This window comes from Lepisosteus oculatus, chromosome 1 (genome assembly GCF_040954835.1).
Source record: "Lepisosteus oculatus isolate fLepOcu1 chromosome 1, fLepOcu1.hap2, whole genome shotgun sequence".
NCBI lineage: Eukaryota > Metazoa > Chordata > Actinopteri > Semionotiformes > Lepisosteidae > Lepisosteus > Lepisosteus oculatus.
In genome coordinates, this window is record NC_090696.1 from 44,959,225 (window position 1) to 44,981,233 (window position 22,009).

General features: G+C 34.5%; 1 protein-coding gene across 5 annotated transcripts in view; it reads right to left on the reverse strand.

Moving 5' to 3' along the window:
* The window catches only part of rab28 (RAB28, member RAS oncogene family), a 41,548-nt gene extending 25,666 nt beyond the window's left edge, over window positions 1-15,882 (reverse strand). For all 5 annotated transcript variants that reach the window (XM_015345041.2, XM_015345039.2, XM_006629594.3 and 2 more), the window contains exons 1-3: window positions 15,679-15,882; window positions 4,846-4,942; window positions 1,778-1,866 (exon numbers count right to left, since the gene is read on the reverse strand). In XM_015345041.2, the coding sequence (XP_015200527.1) occupies window positions 1,778-1,866; window positions 4,846-4,942; window positions 15,679-15,753 (261 nt within the window). In that variant the 5' untranslated portion in view covers window positions 15,754-15,882. The remainder of the gene's footprint in view (window positions 1-1,777; window positions 1,867-4,845; window positions 4,943-15,678) is intronic.
* Window positions 15,883-22,009: the final 6,127 nt, after the last annotated feature.

Sequence of the window (22,009 nt, forward strand, 5' to 3'; positions counted from 1 at the left end):
TTTCAACACACCTGCAAATTAAAAACATAAGCATTAAATGTGCATAAACGGCAGAAAAATATACATCTACAATAAGGCCTAAAACAGGAATGTATGGAAAGGTTATTATGAATAATAGAACGAAGAAAACTTATTCCCCTGCAATCTCGTTACAATGATATTCAGAATTTTTCTGTTCCTTGTCCCAAGACATGTTTTTACCTAATAAAGTGGATTACACAAAGTAAAATACAGTGTGCAGAACTCTGCAGTAGGCCTATGGAAAGGAAAACCCAGCAAGTAATGGATTAATTTGCAAATGTCAGGTGTGTAAAGTTCAGATTAAGACCTGACCCACTGTCAAAAACAAGATAACAACCAAAATGCTGAGATAACACACACAACTTATGACTTCAATTGCAAATTAAGAACATTTTTTTCGTCAGTAGTTATAGTTAATGACCCAAAATTCTCTATTCCTAATAACTTAAGATCATAATCTTATCTACCAATTACAATGAAGCAATATTTTCAGCAGCTGCTCAAATCTGTTGAAGATAGTTAAAATACCAATAAATTGTATATTTTTATATCTCAGACTGGGTAGAAAAAGTAATAGCTTGTGTAGATGAAAATGAATGTGCACATAATATTTATAGAAGAAAAGCCCATTTATCTAGAACTGATTTTTTGTGTTGTTTTTTTACCAAAAGCTCATTAAATAACACTTTATGATTATACAGTAGGTGGCGCCTGTAGCATGAGAAGCAAATTTCAAGGGAAAACTAAAAGTCTAGGCTTTCACCTTCTTTCGCTACATAAATTCTTATTCAAGCCCGTTATGCAAATTGTTGCTTTCAAGCACAATAATTCCTGTGTATTCCATTGATGACTTGTAAAGGGCTACACGCTAAACTCAAACTGATCAGTTAGAACATCTTGAGCTATGGTAAGCAATCCCCTTAAAATACTAATCTGCATAGATATTTTGTGAGTGTATGAAACCACAAAGCCACCTACCTATCACAGTCTTCTAGTGTTTAAAAAAGCCTCATTCAGCCAAACGAGCACTTGAGTCATTTAGCAGGACAAGCACAAAGACAGAGCCACACAATCATTTCTATTATACTCAGACCAACTCTAAAATAACTGGACACAGACTTAATGGATGTTATTAGCAGTGTCGACTACTTCTGTCCTCCAGCTGCAAACCTTTAACAGAACGATGACGTATATCCTTGCTAATATATGGTTCAGGTAAGATAAAACCCACAACAAAGTTTCAGAAAATGTGAAGCCAGTTACACCTTATTATTTATTATACAATGGTGCTAATTATTTCTGGCATATAGCTTGGCTATCTTAAATTTGTTTTGTTTCATACATATTCATTCAAACTTATTCAGAAACACTTGGATCAATCAGAAAAAATACACTACAATGTATCACCAAGATACTATGCTCTCCTAATGTGCAGCTTATCTTACATCATAGCTCCTTGTATGGCCTGTTTTGTTTTACTTCCTGATATGGTTAAAATATATGCACTTACACATCTATCATAAATATTTGTGATTAAAACCTGGCAGCTGATGAGGGAATTTTGTATAAATGAGGGAAATAAATGAGGGAAATTTAATCCCCGAAGACAGATATTATAATTTCACAGTAAATCAAATGAAATGCAAATACAAGCAGTACAAAGCAAAGCAGATTTAGAAAACAACTGGCAAGAGAACACACTAAAAATATTTTTAATACAGCTGTATTTGTAAAATGATTGTTTTTTTTACAATACCTGAGCTCCATAGATGTATTTGTCCAGCATTTTCCCTCCTATTGTTTGACCTCCAATATCCCATACTTGCAGGGTAACATTTAGGTTCCCTGAGGGGGAAAAAAGCAATCCATAACACAGTACTTTCACCAACACCAAGCAATATCAAGTCAAACCCTGCAAGACCTTTGGAAAACAAACGTATTATTTTGTTCTTAATGTAATGTTATTAAGGTGAGTATATTAATCTAGAAAAAGAAAACACTGTCAGACCTCCTATGCCCACTACGAGCAGAAAATATTTGGATTTCCCAAGAAACTAACATTAAAAACAAAAGAATTTCATAATTAAATACCAAACCGCAACAACTCTAGAAAATACTTCAAAAAACCGTAATGTGTATATAGTATATATTAAACATAGTATATAAATAAAAACTGTGTAAGTATTTGATTTGACTCAGTTAACATTTAAATAATAATATAATATAATTATTTGAATAATATACTGTAATTTGAGTGCCTTCTCTGCAATAACTGCAGTACATTCAGGACCGCACCTTGCTATCCTGTACACTGCCTCTTACTTCTAAAATCTGGAGATTGAAACATCACTGGCTTGCCTGTATGGGTGAAAACATAACTAATCTGTCACAAAGAGCTGTGATCCACGTTAGGCTAATTACGTAAATCCTAAATTTAGTGAAGTACAATACTACATCTTATCTTGCTTACATTTTCAACAGAAAAAAAAATCAAAACATTATTCTTCTCTTTCAATCCAAAAGTGTGAATTATCAGTTATTCACAATTAGTTACTACACACCTGCACTAACAACGAAAAAGAAACTCACCTTATTATAGCTATAAAGAATAGCATATATTTTAAAATTCTTTTAAACCACCGACCAAAATTCTACAGGTAATTCCAGATATTCTGTGTGACGTACAATATTCTGACAAAGACAGAACTCAAAGAAAATGTGAATTAAAAAAAATATAATTATATACAAAATAATCCTTCCCAATTTGTAGGAGAGCTACAAAACCAAATTAAAATAAATATTTTCTTCCTTTGGAAAAAAAAGAAGACTACACAGTATGTAGTTTATATTGGTCAGATTTCTAACCTCCATTGGGACACAGCAGTGATCCTGTAAAGTATATTTGGCTCATAGCTACAAGCTTGCTGTAAGTGCTGTTCAGCCAAGAAAGAACTAAAAACATTGATTTGGCCATCATGCACTAGGAGGTAAAAAGTAAATCCTTTCACACTGAACACTATTTACTGGACACTAACCAAAGGGCTCCAAGAAGTATTTTACACTACATCTTAAGAAACTGTCTGAGCAGACTGTCTGATTGACAGTGAATTCAACAAGAGGACCAACTTGACATTCACTTACATTTATAAAGGAAGGGAAATTTTCACAGTGAATACATCTAGACTATACATCATAGCTAAGCTGGATGAAGGGTCTGCAAGGAATCTCTACCTAATACTATTTTCCTTGGATAAAATATCTACATTATTAATTTTGTAAATCATCCATTCAGACAAATGATTTATTATGAAGTCAGTTATAACATTCAGTTAAATGACAGCAACTGTGAAAGAAGTGACACTACAACTTTCTTACAGACTAGCCTCACTGGTTTTCTTTTTTGTCTTAAAAAATTTTGAAAACAAAAATGGGTCATGGTTATGTTTTCTTTATTATTTTTATTTAAATGATTTGAATCTTGCATTTACAAGATATTTTGAGCTATCATGCTATCTTAATAAACACTTTTGGAAAGGCAATCACATCATACAACGCTATTACTATTCTAATACTCCATAGACATATGGAAGGATGCAAAATGTCAAGCCTTTTCCCATGAAGGATGTGTATTTGGTACAACAATCAAATATTTTTTAGTTTTTAGTTTTCCCTAAGGCCTGAGTCCCAGTTAACTAGCAAATTGCACACCTGAAAATGCCCCAAAAGCCTTAGACTCTAAAATTATACCTATGTTTCGAGCTACCTGACCAAACAAATTTGCCAAACTCTTAATGACCCCATGGTACTGGAGACTATTTGCAAAGGTGCAAACCACAGGCAACTTTGGTTCTTGACAAAATCTGATTTCAATTCAATGTAGTAGCACCCAAAACAGAAGCTGACATTAACGTGGAAACAAAATGGTAGACAGGTAGACATAAGTATAAATTCTAAGTTGCATAAGTTTATGCAAGAATACCAAATCATTATATTTAAATTTATTTCAATTGAATAACATCTGCCAAATTCATAAACAAGTGGAGCTACAGGTCACATATCAACACTGAGCAAATCAAAACAGTAGTCAGGCTCTCATCTTGGTTGAGGCAGGAACCCAGTTTTGGTAGTAAATTAAATGGGTTATTTATGCCAGTACAACTGCCAAGTTTGAAGTTGCAGCTACATGGTCTGTGACGATACCCAGTTTGAAAAATGGGAAAAAAAGAAAATACAAATGCTGTTGACTTCTACGTTTCTAAGCTTAATGACCAGATGCAAGAGTAAAGCAAACTTCATCATTTCATCGAACAAGCAAAGAATAAAAACAGTGCAAGGCCTGAGGCATAGTGGAAAGAAGACAAGCAAATACTGGACTGGATCTGAAGATCCAAAACAACCTTCTAAAGATGAACAAAGGGTAATTATATATTTGAGGATATGTTACGGCAGTAATATTTCTGAGTCTAACATTAAATTATAAACTTAGAATTAACTGAATGTAGAAATTGGAAAAAAAACAGTTGGAAACAATACTGTCGGTAAAAATAAGTATTAAGATTTATTTGATATGCATTTAAATGAAGGCATTTTCTATTATATCCTCTGTGATAGGCATTTTTTATTACATTCCTAGTTGTCTAGGACACATGGTTTTGCATCTACCATAATGATCTTTCATCTTTCTCTGTATGTAAGAACCTAAGATAGAGAATTCCCAAGAAACACGTCTAAGTTAAATTCTCAAAATATCTGTCTGCTGGTCAGCACAAGTATTACAGATGCTATGCTAATAAACGTTTGAGGTATTTTTTTAGGAATTCTCACCTGGCATGTTTAATCTTTTCAGAAAAAAGTCCAGTCCTATTGTTTGTTTATACTGCTTCCCAAAAGACTCTTGTGCAAACCGTGTGGCCAGAGACGTCTGAAATAAAAAAAACACATATGATTGAATTCTATAACATTCACCGAAAACATTTCAGATTGAAGAAGTAAAGATTTTCTAGATAGCAAAGATGAAGAAAAGGAAAATGCTCACTGTCCTGATTAGCCTGTACGTAGGATGATATACGTTTGTGATATGCCTGTAGAAACAATCACAGCTCCACACCTATTTTTGCACTCCTCTTTAAGCTGTCCAAGTGTTTGCAAGTGTCCAAACACATAGGTTCACCATTTGTAACTACAGTGATGTATTGGCACGGTGCAAATGAGAGGAAATATTTCTACATTGCTGGTAGATACTTTACAACATGAAATGCATTCATCTAAAACAACCATTTTAATCCAAAGAATAAGTGAATGAAAACAGCTAGAAACAGTTTTTTAAATGGGTTACTAAATTGCAAAACTATACAAAAAAAAGAAAATGAAGTTTAATGAACTTCAATCACAATGTCATGTTATGTTGTTGTTGATGGTGCTAGAATCAGTTCAAGCACTCAAGTGAGGAATCTCGGGGTAGTTCGAATCGTGGGGTAGGCTCGAGCACTAAATGCAAGGCTCGAGTCTTGCATTTAGTGCTCACGTTCATGTTGTGAAGGTGTCTTTTTTCTTCTTTGTAACATTGTGCTTTCCCTTCTACAACTCTTGTAGTCTGATGCAGAAAAGCTAATTCACACTTTTTGAAGCTTAAATATTATAATGTAGTGGTATATATCCAAACACATTCTTAACAAATTGCACGTTTAAAATTCTCCAAACTTTAATCAAAACCAACATTTCAGGACAAAATTCAGGACAAAATTCAAATACCCCTGTTCACCTTTTTAGGGCTTTAATGGTTTGACTACATCAGTTACCTACACACCTAAATATAATTTGGGCTCTTTAGATTCTGACCTTGTTTTAGTTCCCAATACAAGCTTACAAACACTGGGAGACCATACTGACAGTTCTATTACTCCAGGACTATGGACTCATCTCCCAGCCTATATCTGATCATCCATAAAATTATTACTTTAAAGTCCCGTCTTAAAACTCATTTTTATACTCTAGTTTATAACTCTTTAAATGACTATAATGTGCAATATGTCTATACCTGTCTACTTTGTTTGATTTTTGTACAGCACCTTGTGATGACATACAGTGAAAGGCACTATACAAAATAAAGTTTATTAATTGTAAAATATTGAAAGGTGGGTGGCACAGTGGGGAGTGGTTAGCATTGCCTTCCTTGCAGTGTTTGGGGCCATTTTGCGTACGTTTCCCCCGGGTGCTCCTGTTTCCTCCCAGTCAAAAGACAAGCTTGTAGATAAACTGACTCTGTAAAAACTGAGTGTGTGTTTTTGTCTGTGTGCGCCCTGTGTTGGACTGTAGTTCCTGTGCAGGATGCAGCCTGCCTTGCACCCACTGCTTGCCGGCCTAGGCTCCAGCTCCTCCTGTGATCCTGTACTGGATAAAGCTGGTAGGAAAATGTAAAGGCAGATGGCTGATGCTTTAAAAGAACATTTCATTTCCAACACTGACTAAGTTCCAGTCTTAGGAAAAGCACATATATGTATTATTACTTCAGGTGGCTTACACCCGAAGAAGGCTCTACAGCCGAAACATTGTGTTTTCTTTCTTCTCTTTTCAGCATGGAATAAACCTATTACTTGTTCCTTATCTGTATTATTATATTAGCATAGAAGAGGCAGAAGTGTTACTTGAAGCAATTAAGATAAAAAAAATTCCAGGTACAGGTCAATTGTATTTCAGGTAAAAAGAGATTCCAATATTAACTATTACCCTTTGACTGATAAATTGCTAATGTAGCACCCATCTATAAAAAAAGATGACAAAACTGAACCAAGGAAATACAAATAGCCCTTTCTACTATTACGAATCAGCATGGTAACATGATTCGAGAAAAGTTAACACAGATTTGGAAAAGGTAGGTCTTGCTTTACTAACTTACCAGAGTTCTTTAAACAAGAATCTGCAGTAATCTGCATATTTAGATTTTAAGACAGTGTTTGATTTTATCAGAAGATCGAGATCTACTGGTATAGGAAGCAAATTAGTCAAGTTTTCAGATATCAAACAGGAGGACCTGCAAAAGCAATTCAGCAAGATTTAGAATTAAAGATTCGGTAAATAGCTGGCTGATGGCACTCAATGTAGATAAATATGCAAAAAGAAAAACAAACTATAAATGTAAAAGGGAAACAAAGTGTGACTAAGCAATTCATGAACAAGACACATCATTTAAGGCCTATGTCTTCCAGAAAATGCAATAAAAACACAAACAGAATCTTGGGATAAATAATTAGAAGTGAACATTTTAATATAACTATAGAAATATCCCACAGCCAGCAGAGGAATCCTACTATGTTGGGCTCCTGAGCAAGGCCCTTAACCCCAACTGCTCCAGGAGCGCCATACAATGGCAGACCCTGCGGTCTGACCCCAGGCTCTCTCTCTGTCTGTGTGTCTCATTCAAGCAGGTGTGCGAAAAGATAATTCCTAATGCAAGAAATTGTGAAGGGTTAATAAAGTGATGTTAAATATAACAAGAGATGTTATATTAATTTTGTAGAATGCACTTATAAGACCCCAACTGCAATATTGTGTACAATTTTGGTCACCACATTCAAAAAAAGACACTACTGCTCTTAAATCTGCCTAGTTAAACTTCTGGGTTTAAAGGAATGTTCTGTTCTGACAGACTAAAAGAACTCAGTCTTTTTTTAGTTTTGAGCAGAGAGGACTATAAAGGGGCTCACTTCAAGGGCTCAGAATTTTCAAAGGCATTAAAAAAGTGAACCCAATGGATCTATTCAGAATAAATGAGTGAAACGTGAACTAAAAGCACAAATGTAAAGTAAAGTAAAGGGGAAGTGCTTTTAAAACTAAGAACAGGAGACACTTCTTTATAAAATAAGTGTTGTGCGATTATAGAATAAGCTACCCAGCAATGCTGTCGATAGCAATTCCACTGCTTCTTTCCGTTAATGTTTGGGCGTGTTTCTCAGATCAATAAGATACCTGCAACCAAACAAGCTACAAAGGACAAACTGCCTCCTCTTATTTTTAAAACCTTGACAAAAGGGGGCCACCTGAGAATTTTGTTTCCCATACAGTAATTACTTCATTATGGTGGTTAACATAACTGGGGGTCATGTCAAGACGTCTTATGCAAATAGACGTTTGATTATGGTCATCAAACTCCAGGCATTTAATATAAGCACCACTAAAATGAGTAAACCTAAATGGATTAGACCATTTTACACATGAATATAGATAGGACTTGGCAAAAGATTACATTTTCTGATGAATACCCATTCTCTTTCTCATACTGAAGAAACAATAAAATGTTTACTGAGGTCAGATTAAAGAAATATTGTTTTAGCGGTGGCAATGTAATGGTATGATGGATGGACCTTGTTGTCAACTTCAAGTGTTTTTAATATTCCTGGTGTTTATTTGCTGCACAAAGTTTCAAATATGTTGAAAAGATTGTATGCACCACAAAAGAGCTCACCTATACTGTATGTGGGAAATATTACTCAAAACTTCATGCTTCAATTTGGACTTGAATTTTGGTCTAAGTGCAAAATCTCTCCCAGTGTACTGTATGCCATATCATTAGTATGATTATATCACAGCTAATCACACAAAAACACTACAGACCACTTGCAAATGATGAAGAACATCACAGTCAACATGTATAGAAATAAACCTATTTTTTATGTTGTTATGTTTTTGTTGAATCTAGATTTGTGCCTCTACGATGGATTAGTATAGTTTGTCTCAACCATATCTACAGTATATCTGCACAGAGAAAGATGCTATAAGATGTAGGCAGAATAATTGGAATAAATAACATTATACGTGTACAGCATGGTGGTGAAGCTTCCTTGCAATGCTGGGGCCCTGGGTTCAATTCCTGAAATGCTGTACACATGGTGTTTGTAGGTTCCCCTCGTGATCGTGTGGTTTTCCTCTCAGTGCTCTTGTTTCCTCCCACAGTCCAAAGACATACTGGTAGGTTAACTGGTTTCGATAAAAACTGAGTATGGCGTGTGTGTGTGTGTGTTTGTGTATTAGTGCCCTGCGATGGACTGGAGTCCTTTCCAAGCTATATCCTGCCCTGCTCTGACTCCCCCTGCAACAATGAGCTGCATAAAGCCAGTAAAGAAAATGGATGGGTGGCACAGTCCTAAAGCCATTCAAGTACTAAACCAGCAACACACAGTTGAAAAGAAATTCATTTTAACGGTTGCTGAACTGTAGTTCAACCCGAGATTTCTTTTGTATATTCCAGAACACAGTAAAAAGCAGAAATAACAATAAATACAAGACAAAGGTCGTTTCATTGCACTAAAATAGTCCTACATTCTCATAATTGTTTTTACCAACACTACTTAAAATAATAAAAGTTTAATTAAAAAACACTCAGGATTTTCTCCCAGAATCCTGAAGTTCTTAAATTAGTTAACTATGGTAAATAACTATCTTTTTAGTAAAAAAAAGAAATTGCAGCTTCAGACCAACTAGACTAGACATTATTTCATTTCTTTCATCAAATTAATATTTAATTGACAGATTCAATTACCACAAGTGTTCTTTTCCAATCATTGCAGTACTATCACCGTTTAAGAATATAGTATAACATCTCTAAGTTAAAACACAGAATGAAGCACACAGCAAAAGTCATAAAATTAAACTGGATAGTTAACTTAAAATATTCTGGAAAAAGTACTGAACGACCACATTTATCTTAACTTTATATACTAGTGCGTGTAAATGTAAATAATACATGGAATATACCATAAACAATGAAGGTATGAATATTGCTAGCAGAAAATATAATTCTCTTCCATTTCACTAATTATATTATAGCTAATTATTTAAACGAACAAATGCGTGTGCGTTTCAAAACAGATTATCGTTACAAAAACTACAAAATAAATTGCTGTTTAATATATAGTATAATTTGGAGATATTTTAATTACTTCTAAGGTGATATTTAATCTACAGGCACTGAACTATTATTTACAAAAGTCCTAAATCACCTAGTTTACCAGATTAAAAAACAAAAAAGTTTGATGGATGCAGTCATTTACAGCCACAAAACACGGACAGATTTTTACCATGACAGATCTCTTTGTAGTTAGAAAATTGCTGTAAAGCCTCAGCATGCCAAGTGTCATTCAATTTAATGAATGGGAAGAAAAATAATACACTAAATATTCTAACTTTACAGCTTAATCTTCACAGAAATATAAATTAGCAAGCAAACTCAAACATATTTTTACATTTAGCCATAACTATAGCATGGTGCTAGTCTCAGCATTATATCTTTACTGTAAAACACACAGTTGTGTATGTGAATAGAAATTTTGGAGTTGTGTTTCTTGAAAGGTACAAGTTGACCACCAAATCACATAATACTTGCCTTGTTATGACATAATGTCTAATCATCAGCGAAGATAGTACTTAACTTATGGCCATCCGAGTGAAAGTGTAAGGATCAATACAGAGTGCGCATGCACATTGGTATGAGAAACCGCTGAAAGCTAATGTAACCAGGCTATAGAAAACTCAGCTTTAATAGTCCAAAAAATCACTAACTGCAAAAGCAATCTCCACATGCTCACTTTAACCAAGCAAGACATTTCTCTTTTGGCTTTACAGTAGCTTGGCTTTTGTTGTCATATAATTTGAACTAGCCTGGAAAGAAGCACTAGTATAATCCAGAGGTCTTCTTTTAAAGAAGTCAAAAGGTTAAAGCTAATAAGGGCCCTGTGCTTATCCTACTCAGTGTTTGGATATGAACTTAAAAAAACAAAACAAATATTTGGTACTTTTCAGAAAGCCAGACAGTACGTGAGATATTTTTTAGAATACAAGATTACACGAGACACTTCAATGAAGATGTCAAATGGCACATCCTGGAAATCGCTCTCAGTATTTAGGGAAAGTTGTGTTTTATATCTGTGAATACTATAAACAAGATAAATAAAAGAATGGGGTACATAAGGAGAAAATTATTTTTATCAAAGCTCGTTGCTCATGGGTTTTGGGGTTAAAATCTTTGTTTATAACTGCAATTCCTTTAAGAAAGAACAAATAATTAGCAGCAAAATATTAAACAAAGTGAAATAACTACAGGAATAATAAATTATCACAATAAAAACAAAAATCACAATTATTCCATTGCATATTTTATTAATCTTATACGATTATGAACATACAAGTGGTATTCATATTAAATTAAACTCCATTTAATTAAAGGAAATGTCATCAACAAGACAACTTTGTTCAAAATCAGCATAACCTAGATTAATTTAATACATGCACAATTCTACTAGAACCACAATTGGCTTTGTACTCAAATATACTGTATAGCAGATATAGTGCTCTGGCACTCATCATATAAAATAATGAGGACATTGTGATAACACTTACAAATGTCTACATTTAGGTGTGTAGTAGTTGTTCCTAGTTGCTTACAGTTCCTATAACCAGTGTTTACACTCATATTTTAATTTAAAAATATATATTTCAGGGCAGAAATAAATTAGAAGTATCCTATATGGTGATAGACCTACAAATCATGAACACAAAATCGTCCTTAGTCCTCTAAGCAAATATAAATCCATATTAAAGGCAGATGGAGATACTTTTTTTTAAAAAAAAAGGTTCCACTTCAGGTAGTGGAAAGACTTTTAAATATTTCCTACTGTCTACAAATTGACAGCCACAGGGGGGAATTACAGGAGAAGGAGTCCAAGAAAAACTCATCCAATAGCAATTGGTGAGTAAATTCATGAAAGAAAACACAGACAAAATGTCAGTCAAAGTACACATCCAAACAGGAGGTGTACTTTTTTAGAAGCAGGTAAATCATGCAGACAGTTAAGAGCTGGCACCTGGCAATTCTCCAAGGTGTTACAATTGTCATTAACTTACTGAAGCTCCTGCCAAAGACTTAAAAAAGCCCCTGCCAAAGATTTATCTGGTGAAAACTGCTTCTCTTGTATGTTCTGTAAGGAAATCCAACTGCTAATTTGCTTTTAAAAAAATGAATCTTCATACTAAGCCCATTCAATTTCACCTTAAGCCTAAATAACTTTAAATTCACTTTTCCGTTTAAAAAAAGGAGGAACTAAATAACCCCAAAAGCACTTTAACTCACCAGACTACATTTCTGCTCAATTATATAAAGTTTAGACATACATTTAAAAGGAGACTGTTTAAGATTATCATGACTACCACTTTTCTTTGCTATAAACACTGTTCTTAAGCAAAAAATATTCTTAACATCTTTAATTTCAATTGGTCTGGCTTTACACCATATGATAGGCAAATGGGCTTTGTCAGATGCTTACAAAGAAAGCATCACAATGTGGTACAGGCAACCTGTATTATAACATTATTCCATTATTCCGAAAAACAATTTTGCAGTTTCCATGACATCTCTCATTTTATTTCTGTTTAAGTTTGATTAACATTTAGCATATCAATGATTAATGGTGTCCGACACAAATGTCTTCTAAAAACACTACAGTGTTTACTGGGGAGTAGGCATGCAACAGAAATCAGTTCAGCACTGTACTTTACACTAAATATTTTCCAAGAATCAATGTGTATTAAATATTTATCTGTATGTCCCACAATCTCTCACCCAGTGAGAAGTTTTTTTTTTCCTTGAAGAATTAATGAATGTGCTATTTATGTATGCGAAAGCCAGTTTAGAGATTATGAAAAATGATTTATGAGAAAATCCAGTCATACTAAAATTGTATACTCTACATGCATTACATTTCTTCAATTTACTGTCTGCTTAGAAAGAAATGGAAAAAAATGAACTGAGTCAAAACTTTGTCAAAAGCTTCTTGGAAAGAACTTGATATTGTACACATTAGGGGGTTAAATATAATCTATATTATTTCACATCCAGTCATAGAATGTCCAACAACAGCACTGCAACAGCACAGTTCTAAAGTTCTACACAGAAATGACGATAATTTAACTTGACAACATTCTGTACCAGTGGGATAAGGCTATTCTGTTTCAATATTAAGAGACCAAGACAAGTCAATCAAAATCACACTTGAAGGGCAGGATTTTATAGAGACCAACTCAAGACCGTGGTTGCGATTAAGTTTTTTTTTTAACTAAAACGTAAAGAATGTATATATATATATTGGTTTTGTATATAATTTACTGCAGCTTCTGTACAAATGTTTTACTTTGCAGAAATGCACTGAATGTGGATTACTTCTGTTTAATCTCGAACACTGTAAATGTATTAAATTAGAGGGTGGATTTTTTAAGGATAGATATAGGCTAGAAGTAACAGTCGATGCAAAATACTGATTTAGAAAACTAATCCTCAACTCTATGCATCTGAAATTACTTTTAGAAATAATTAAATTGTATTTACATTGCGATAAGTGTGATGCGGCGTTTTTAAGAAGTCTACCCTATAAATGGTTTCAAATCACAACAGGATCTTTCAGTGACAAAGTTAATTTGACATGGTATTATGTTTAATTTCTGAAATGTTAATTGACAAAGTAAAAATAATAATATAAGAGGAACAAAATCCATAAACTCTAATGAAGAAAATGTAGCTGCTGGGTGAAAACTGCTTTTCTAAGTACATAAAATCTGAAGTTTGTTCTAAAGTTGTCGCGTTTTACACGTTGTTTTACTCACATCACTTTGTACTCAAGCAAAAACAGGCGTGCTCCTGTCACGCGCCCGTTATTATTATCACTCCTGCAATTTACGTCGGCAGGAGCGGAACTTGCGTAATGCGTCGTCTGTGTAGTATAGCGCGTGGTACCATATGGTCTTCCGTTTCTTACACAAGTCTTTTTTTGTGTGTGTACGCCTGATTAGAGTAGCTTAAAACACAATCATTATACCATCTCAATATTGTGACCGCCTCCCACCCTCCAGAAAGTTACAGAATGCTTGCAAGGGTGTTGAAGAACCTAATAACTACCACTTTCTGAGAGATGTCAGTCGAAACTCTGAGGCTTGACCGACTGATGAAGTCATTGTACATGTAAACAACGATGAAGTATCAAACTACGTCTTAAATTCCGAAATCTTGTCCTGAATTCTTCAAGTCTTGAATCCCATTTGTATTGAAAAATTAAATAAAAAAATATTTAAAAACGGAAAACGTAAATTGGAGAACACGCTATTCGAACTCAGAAATATCTGGTCTGGAACCTCATTTAATCTACCGGTGCACAGCATAATCTTTAATGCATTACGTAATAGAAATAATACATGTAGTTTAAGCAATTTCCTTAATTAAGCAATATAACCCTATTGTACGGTATTACAATATAGTTACGGTTGTTTTACATTTTCAATATCCGTGGTACACTGTTGACAGGAGAGAAAGAGCGAAAAATAAGTTGTGTAAAGGACCAGCTGCGTGGGGAAAAAAAGGCTAAGCGAGCTGAACGCACACGTGAAGATGCGTAAAAAGGTTACAAACCAGAAGAAGCCATCTCATGTGTTTATGGCGTACAATATTTTGACTTAATCCTATGAAACAGATACGAGAAGGTAAAAATGTAGACCTCCCTGTGTCTCCCACCCCCCACCCCCCTTTTTTTTCCCAACGTAATGACTGTTTATATCCAATACCCAAGAATTTAAAACGCAGTGTTATATTATCTCTTTGTGATGTACTGTCCCCGAACTAGACATTGTGAGGACAGGATGATTATCAACATTAAGCTTTTGACTGAATCAGAGCTGCTCTGACAAATATTTTCCCAGACCATCACAAGAACATATTTGTAAAAATACATTAAAATGTAAAATGTCTCCAATTTAAGACATTAAACTTCGGAATTGATAATTAATCTTAATAAGCACACCCTTATTGTAGAACTGAGCGATTCAGGTGTTATTAAGGCTACTTTCTTGGCATTAAAAACCTTAGGTTTGCAGTATCAGCACTTTCCTCTTATGAGATGTTTATATTACCTGGAAGGGTCACATACCGATGATGCTACTTGCTGCCTTGCATAAAGCAAAGCGCAGCATCTCAAAATATCATAAAATATCATCTGTTGTTCCAGAACAAATAGGAGCAATTTCATTTAATCCGTTTATTCACACCACAGTCTATAAAGGGAAATGAATTTGGAATTTCTAATTGGTTTTGGAAAGGCAATACTCTGTTTGCAGGCAAATGTACCAACATATGAAGTCTTGAGGGTAAAAAATGTACTGTATGTCTGTTTTCGAGAAGGAAAAAAGAAAAAGTCACAGCAGACGAAATCCTACTCGGTTTTTAGACCTATGTAATGGAAATACAAGAATTTCGCCAGTACTGGGATCCAACTGTTGCTCGATAAAAATTACGTTCATCTTCATATCATTAAGAAAAGCTGTATTTATAAATCGTATTAAATTGAATGCACATTAAGCGATGGCACATAAAATTTCCTGCGACTAGTCTAGTTCCATCCCCGACTAAAACGCAACTAGTAAATATTGTTTTGAATATAATTTCCAAAAGTGTAAATTCAAGAGCACACCAAGAAACCTGTTTTATTTTGTATTTCTACATTTGTCTTCGAGAAACACCGGCTCCCATGCTGAAGCAATGACTGGATAAATCACAATCGTTTTAAATCCGAAATATGTTGATGCTGCAATACTACAGTAGATCATATAAATCTGAAAATCTCTCACCTTTCCAGAGGCTCCGTCTCCTATAATCACAATTTTCAGCTGTCGGTCTTGACTGTCTTCTTCCGAATCCGACATGATGTTTAATAAACACTGCACTTTATAAACAAAACAACAACAATGTAACGTTTATGAAACAAATAGTATCATCAAGTCAGGATTAAACGGAACAGCGCTAAGCAACCAGACGCCATATTTACCGCAAGCTAAAACTGGGGAAAGACCATTGCAGTATTGTAGGGATTACAATATATTGCACCAATATTATATGAGTTGTACACCTTTTCCCAAATTTTATATTACCCATGAGAATATTTTATAATAAAATGTGTATGTGTTGATTAAACTTTTCGTATGCTGTGTTTAACATTCATTCATGAAATGGATTAATCCACTCGTGACGCGTCTCTGTCGCTAAGGTAAACGGGGTCAGAGGGTCAGATATTTTTAAAGATACTTAGAGAGAACATGTAGTTCAGTATGCGGGGTTTAGTGGATGTTTACGTTTGCGAATTTGCTACAAATTACTTAATTTATACATAAAAGAATGAGAAACAATCAGAGACTTGAAACGTCCCTAACAAAGATTCACTGTGGCACGCTGTGGTAGAAGCAGATGAATCGATTAGGTAAAATCATGCCAAAACTAAAAGAAAAATCATGTTTAAATTTAACATGGTTTATTTTCACAAAGGCGCCGCCATCGACTAAATTAATCATTGCTCCTGTACTTAAAATGTAACCAGAAACGTATAATCGGTAGAACAACGCTCTTAATCCTGATTTGTTTTGGTATGTGTGTGTAAAAAAAATAAAAGCTCTTATATTGTATGAATTCTTCCTTTTATAGAAAAAATAACTCGGACTATAATTTTTCTTATATTTGTACAACGATATTTACAAGCAGCAGAATTAAACGTCATGACAGGTCTCTGCCCCTATGCTGATTGTACTCGTGTTCGTTATGCTGAAGCGATTTGGCTTGACATATTTTTTGTACACGGTATGCAAATATTGTTTTCTTAGATGCATAAAAATATAGTTTTTATACGTTTTTCAACGATAATGAGTAAGATACATTAATTGAATAATGAGTCAGATACAAACAATAACTGAAGAGTTCAAAGAAGATAAACTTTTTTTTCAGTCACACAAAACTACACAAGTACACACGATGAATTTGGCTGAAATTCATTTTTAGTGGCACACAATTTTCATTTGGCTGTTTAGGACACAAACTCTGGCCACTGTCCTCCTTGATTGTGCAGCCTAATGTCTTTTGACATTACTTTGCAGTCCTGCCAGGCCAAGATTCAGAGTTCACAGACATTTTCTATTGGCACGAATTCCAAGTCCCAGCAGGATATATAGTAAAATGTTATAATAGATTACTTCCGTTTACCTGCAGCTAGCTACTGTGGGGGTGCTTACAATTTTCCAAAGTGTCCCTTTCATTTTCAAGCATTTTCACAATTCAACATAGGTTTCTATAATGAAAGAAAGTTACGCAATGAATACATTCAAAAATACATAATGTCTGTGAGTGGTTTGTAGACTGTTGGTATTGTAGAGAAACCACAATTTATTATGGGAGAGCAACTTTGCTTGTAAATTCTAAGACTTAAGAGTGAGAATATACAGTATGAAAATATTATCCGAGATGCTTGAAATACAAAATGTATCCATCCTTTTTCTAACCGCTTTATTCAGTATGAGGTTACGGGAGAGCTGGAGCCTATCCCACCAATCAGTGGGCACAAGGCAGAATATACCCCAGACAGAACACCAGTCCATTGCAAGGCACACGCAGACACAAACACACCCACTCACACCAGGATCAATTTTCACAGAAGCCAGGACACAATTTGGTTACCAAGGTTGACTGTGCTTGCCTGCCTGGGCTTTAGAGACTGATGAACTCGGGTACTGAACACAACGCCTGAAGAGATCTGCATAGTAATGCAGGTCACCCTTATAGATTATAAGCTTACTGAAAGATACAACAGCAGTGTCTTATGTGAAGTAGACCCTCTGGAGGCAGCACTAGAACATGGCATAAGCCAGATACCAGAGCTCCCACCATGAAGTATAGTTGACTTTATTGACATACAGAAGTGCACACCATGCATACCCTGCATGACACACCCAGCTCCAGTCTCAGTGTCCCACGGATCCTGGTCTAGGTGCAAGATGTGCAGTATATACATACACATACATCTAATAGAATGGTCTGCTCTTCAGTGTGTAGTAAAACCTGTCTATGCAAACAGAGGATTATAGTTTTAACAAAGAAGTAGATGATCTGTATGTAGTTCTGGTTTTCTATTTACTGAAGAAAATGATGAAGATAGCAGTATTAATAAAAAACATCTAATATCCCAATACACACAGTGAGAATTCTTTGTATATTATTTAAAAATCTAAATTTACAAATATAGTGATAAAAGGTGGTGTTGCTAGATAAGACTGCTATTGTTGATAGGATAACCCATACAGTATGTCAACAATATGAACTAAATATAAAGTTCTGAAAAACCTGGATGCAGAAGAAAAGAGAGGAATTCATATTGTAGGCTGTACAGTTTGGCATACAGTAGGTATGCTATCTTAATTGAGCTGGGCCAATATAAAGTAAGATAAATTGGTTTCTGAGAAGGAAATTTGGTTTCCACATATTCCAAGGAGAAGTTAAAATTTAAGAATATGAAAAATGAAGAAAAAAAACATCCAGGCTATATTACTTGCTAGCATTCCACTGTTGAAATAAGGGAATTAGATGAAGGACAGGAGGAATAGTAGATTATGTAAATGTTCAGCATTCCATACTGTCATTCTACTACATTAGATGGTCTGGCCTGAAGTCACAAACATATATTGTCAAGGTGCAAGAGTCCAATGTTATCACTGTTACGGAAATTAAACAAAATTAAACTGAACTAAATTAAAACGTGGTTAGAAATGACACAGCACAAGAGAAGTACAATATTAACAATAAGACATTTCTACTCCAAATGTCCATACTAGATCAAAACTAGTATGGACCAAAACAGTCACAAACATATTTCAAAATTATAGAAATGTAGTTTTAAAGCAAAATGAATATATAAGTTAATCTGGCTGATACTTCCATGCAAAGCAACATCTCTGTTTGCCTATTTGTAAAACTGAGTATTTTACTAAAGAAACTGGGTGAAGTATCTTACTGAAAGATACAACAGCAGTGTTTTATGTTGAATTTCAATATACAACCTTCACATTATGAATCTAGGAGTGTAAACACTACTCCACGGATAAATATTCTGTATATTTGGATTGTTCATAATTTACCACATGCTAAATTTGCCTTTATAAATTTTAGATAATTTCATAAAACGAATATGTTTATTTTGTAAAAGTATTTCAGTATGCGTAAGCCTAAACTTTCATCTTATACTGTATGAGTTTAACAATATACAGTAAGCATAGGAATAACTGTTTTTTTTGTCTTATTGTGTTCATGTTTAATAGAACTTTATTAAACGTCCATATTACATACACTCTTTTTCTGTTAACAAACACTCTTCCAGAATCTAAGAACTCACTGGAATTTTCATTTCCTCTCCCCTCTGGTGATTTTGCACTACAGAGGACCTGTCTTCTGTCTTCAAGAAAGCAGATTCAAAATCAACCTTAGAAGCCTTTGCTTCCTGCTTTTTAAAATATTGCTTAACCAGTTATCTAACAGTAAAATTGGTGAGGTGACTGAGGGTAGCAGCTCAGTCCCCTCAGCTTCCTGGGAAATGTGGCCCAGACAAGAGGCTGCCATTTTGTCTGAACCAGATGCCCTCTTACTGTACATATGCTATCGTTAATTTAAGAAATAATACAAGAATACACATTATTTATAAGGCATTGTCAATATGTAGTTAAAATCACTGATAATCGTTCATTTAATTTTCTTGGGAAATTTCTGAAAGAAAATGTGTTGCTGCATCTCTACAGTCCAAAGGATTCTTCTTATTTTTACAGCTTTTCAACTGTGAGCAGAGCTTTTGGACAATCAGCACATCAACAGTGAGACAGAGGTATTTATAATGTTTTTTGTGGTCTGAAATGAAAATCCCATTATTAACTGCAATGAGGGTAAAGAAATAATGTATCACAGACTGTTTGGTTGTTGCTTCTTTAGGAATCTCATAAGTTTTGGGTTAGGAACTTATCTGGTAAGTATCATATTGATTATGATTTTCTCATCATTTTATGTATTACATGTCTGGAGGTGCTTTCTTCACTTTTACAAAGAAAAAATCAAATATTTTCTTTATTTACTTTGTTGCTGTTACTTCCCAAGCAGTCTGTATATAGTTTGAGAACAATAACAAATTCCATGAATGTAAAGTAACTGCAGTAACTACACCTAATATATGTTGTTTTTTCCCCATTTTGAGGTTAGTGAAACAGGTAAAAAAAGACTCCCAAAAGCACCATTCAACTTTAAAAGAGCATCGTCAACCTGTATTTTATTTCATATTTCACAACAAATACACCATGTAACATACATCTGTTACAGTACCATTGACTTTAATATAAAATACAGACCCCCAGGTGCATAACAATAGTTTGGAAGGTCACAAAAGTGTAATAGTCCCTGTGTGTAATCAATGTGGTTTGACTTGATTTAAGATGCAGTAAGCATCTGTCTCTGTAAGTTAACTCTGACACATAATGAATTTCAAACTTCAACTCATATAATGATACAACAAAAAGGCTGTTGAGATCACAGACCTTTCATATAAAAATGTAGTAGAGAGACACAAATCTGGGAAAGATTCAAATATACCTGTTTAAGTACATTGAAGTCCATCATTAAGAAGTGGAATGTGCATCATACTAAGCAGACACTTAGATCAGCCTGCCTTTCCAGACTTAGCAGCTGGGCAAGCACAAAACTGGTTAAGGATACCACAGTGAAACCAATATTGATTTTGAAAGATCTACTAAGTTCTATGTCATATATTGTTCATATATTGACAATATCTCAGCCCCTAAACAAAGCTGTGTGAATGGTTTATATGCGTGAATGGCAAGAAAGAAGACTTTACTGGAAATTTCTCACCTTGAATCTTGCTGATACAGTATGTGACAGAATGTTTTATGGTCAAATGAGGCAAAACTATTTTGGCCTAAATGTAAAATGTTAAGTCTGGCACAAGCCCAAAACATAACATCATCCAGTCAGCATCATCCTAACTCTTAAGCATAGTTGTGGCAAAATGAAGTTTTGAGGCTGTTTCTCATCAACAGGGACTGGTATGCTTGTCAATACTAATAAAGTGGATGGTGCAAAGTATAAGCAAATGCTGGAGAAAAACCTGCTTGAGTCATGTGTTCTTTTTTGTTTCTTCCTCCTTCAAAATCCACAAGATAAAGGACAAACAAACATTCCGAAGAATGCTCATTGTTTTACCTTAAAGATCAGAGGTACCGTTATGTTTAATTAGTTTTCTGAAACCCCACAACATATGCCAAATATTGTGTATGGATTCGATATCATATACTGGTTTCTCGTATTGTTGGGAATCAGTGAGACATGTTGAGTAGACATCAATGCCAGTCATCCTCAGATAAAGTTGACATTCTATGACATCATGTGTTTAAACAAAAAGAGTACACAAAATATCAATCACTTAGATTGGAGTATCTGACCTGAAAGTTCCATGTACTCCATACCACATAGCACCATAAATTTCTTATCAGATATTTACAAATAGGCTAATAAAATAAAAGGTCACTGCAACTGTACACCATATAGAATGCACTTATTGGATATCTGAGTTTTGTTTTGTAGAGTGTTTCAGTGTCATGGCCCATTGATCAAGAATTAATTGATGTTTTAAAAGGTGTGGAGTAGATGATGCACATTGCCAAATTAACAAAGTCTTTGTAAATTGGAAGTGCCAGGAGGAAAATGGATAGTGGTGTAGTACTTTTTGAAAAAGGTCTGGGTTACCTGACAAAAAAAAAACTATACTTTTTCAGGTTGGTATTATCTTTGGCTTTTCTTGCCTGCCTTAAGAGCTCTAAAATTATTGCCAAAGGGTATGAGTCAAAGCTTGGCAAGTTGCACACCTCCTGTGAAACGGATATCCACCTCTGTCACAACACTGATTTCTCTCTTTAATCTCGAAAACATTGTTACAGTTAGTCCGACATCCAAAACGATTCTCTTTCTCCCTCCACAATTTTAAACAATAATTTAATTTTAATGTTTCAACAGTACTCTTGTCACAGGCCTAACTTTTCTTAAGATTCTGTAAGGATATCTCCACTTGGATAACTAATTTGGTGAAAAGCC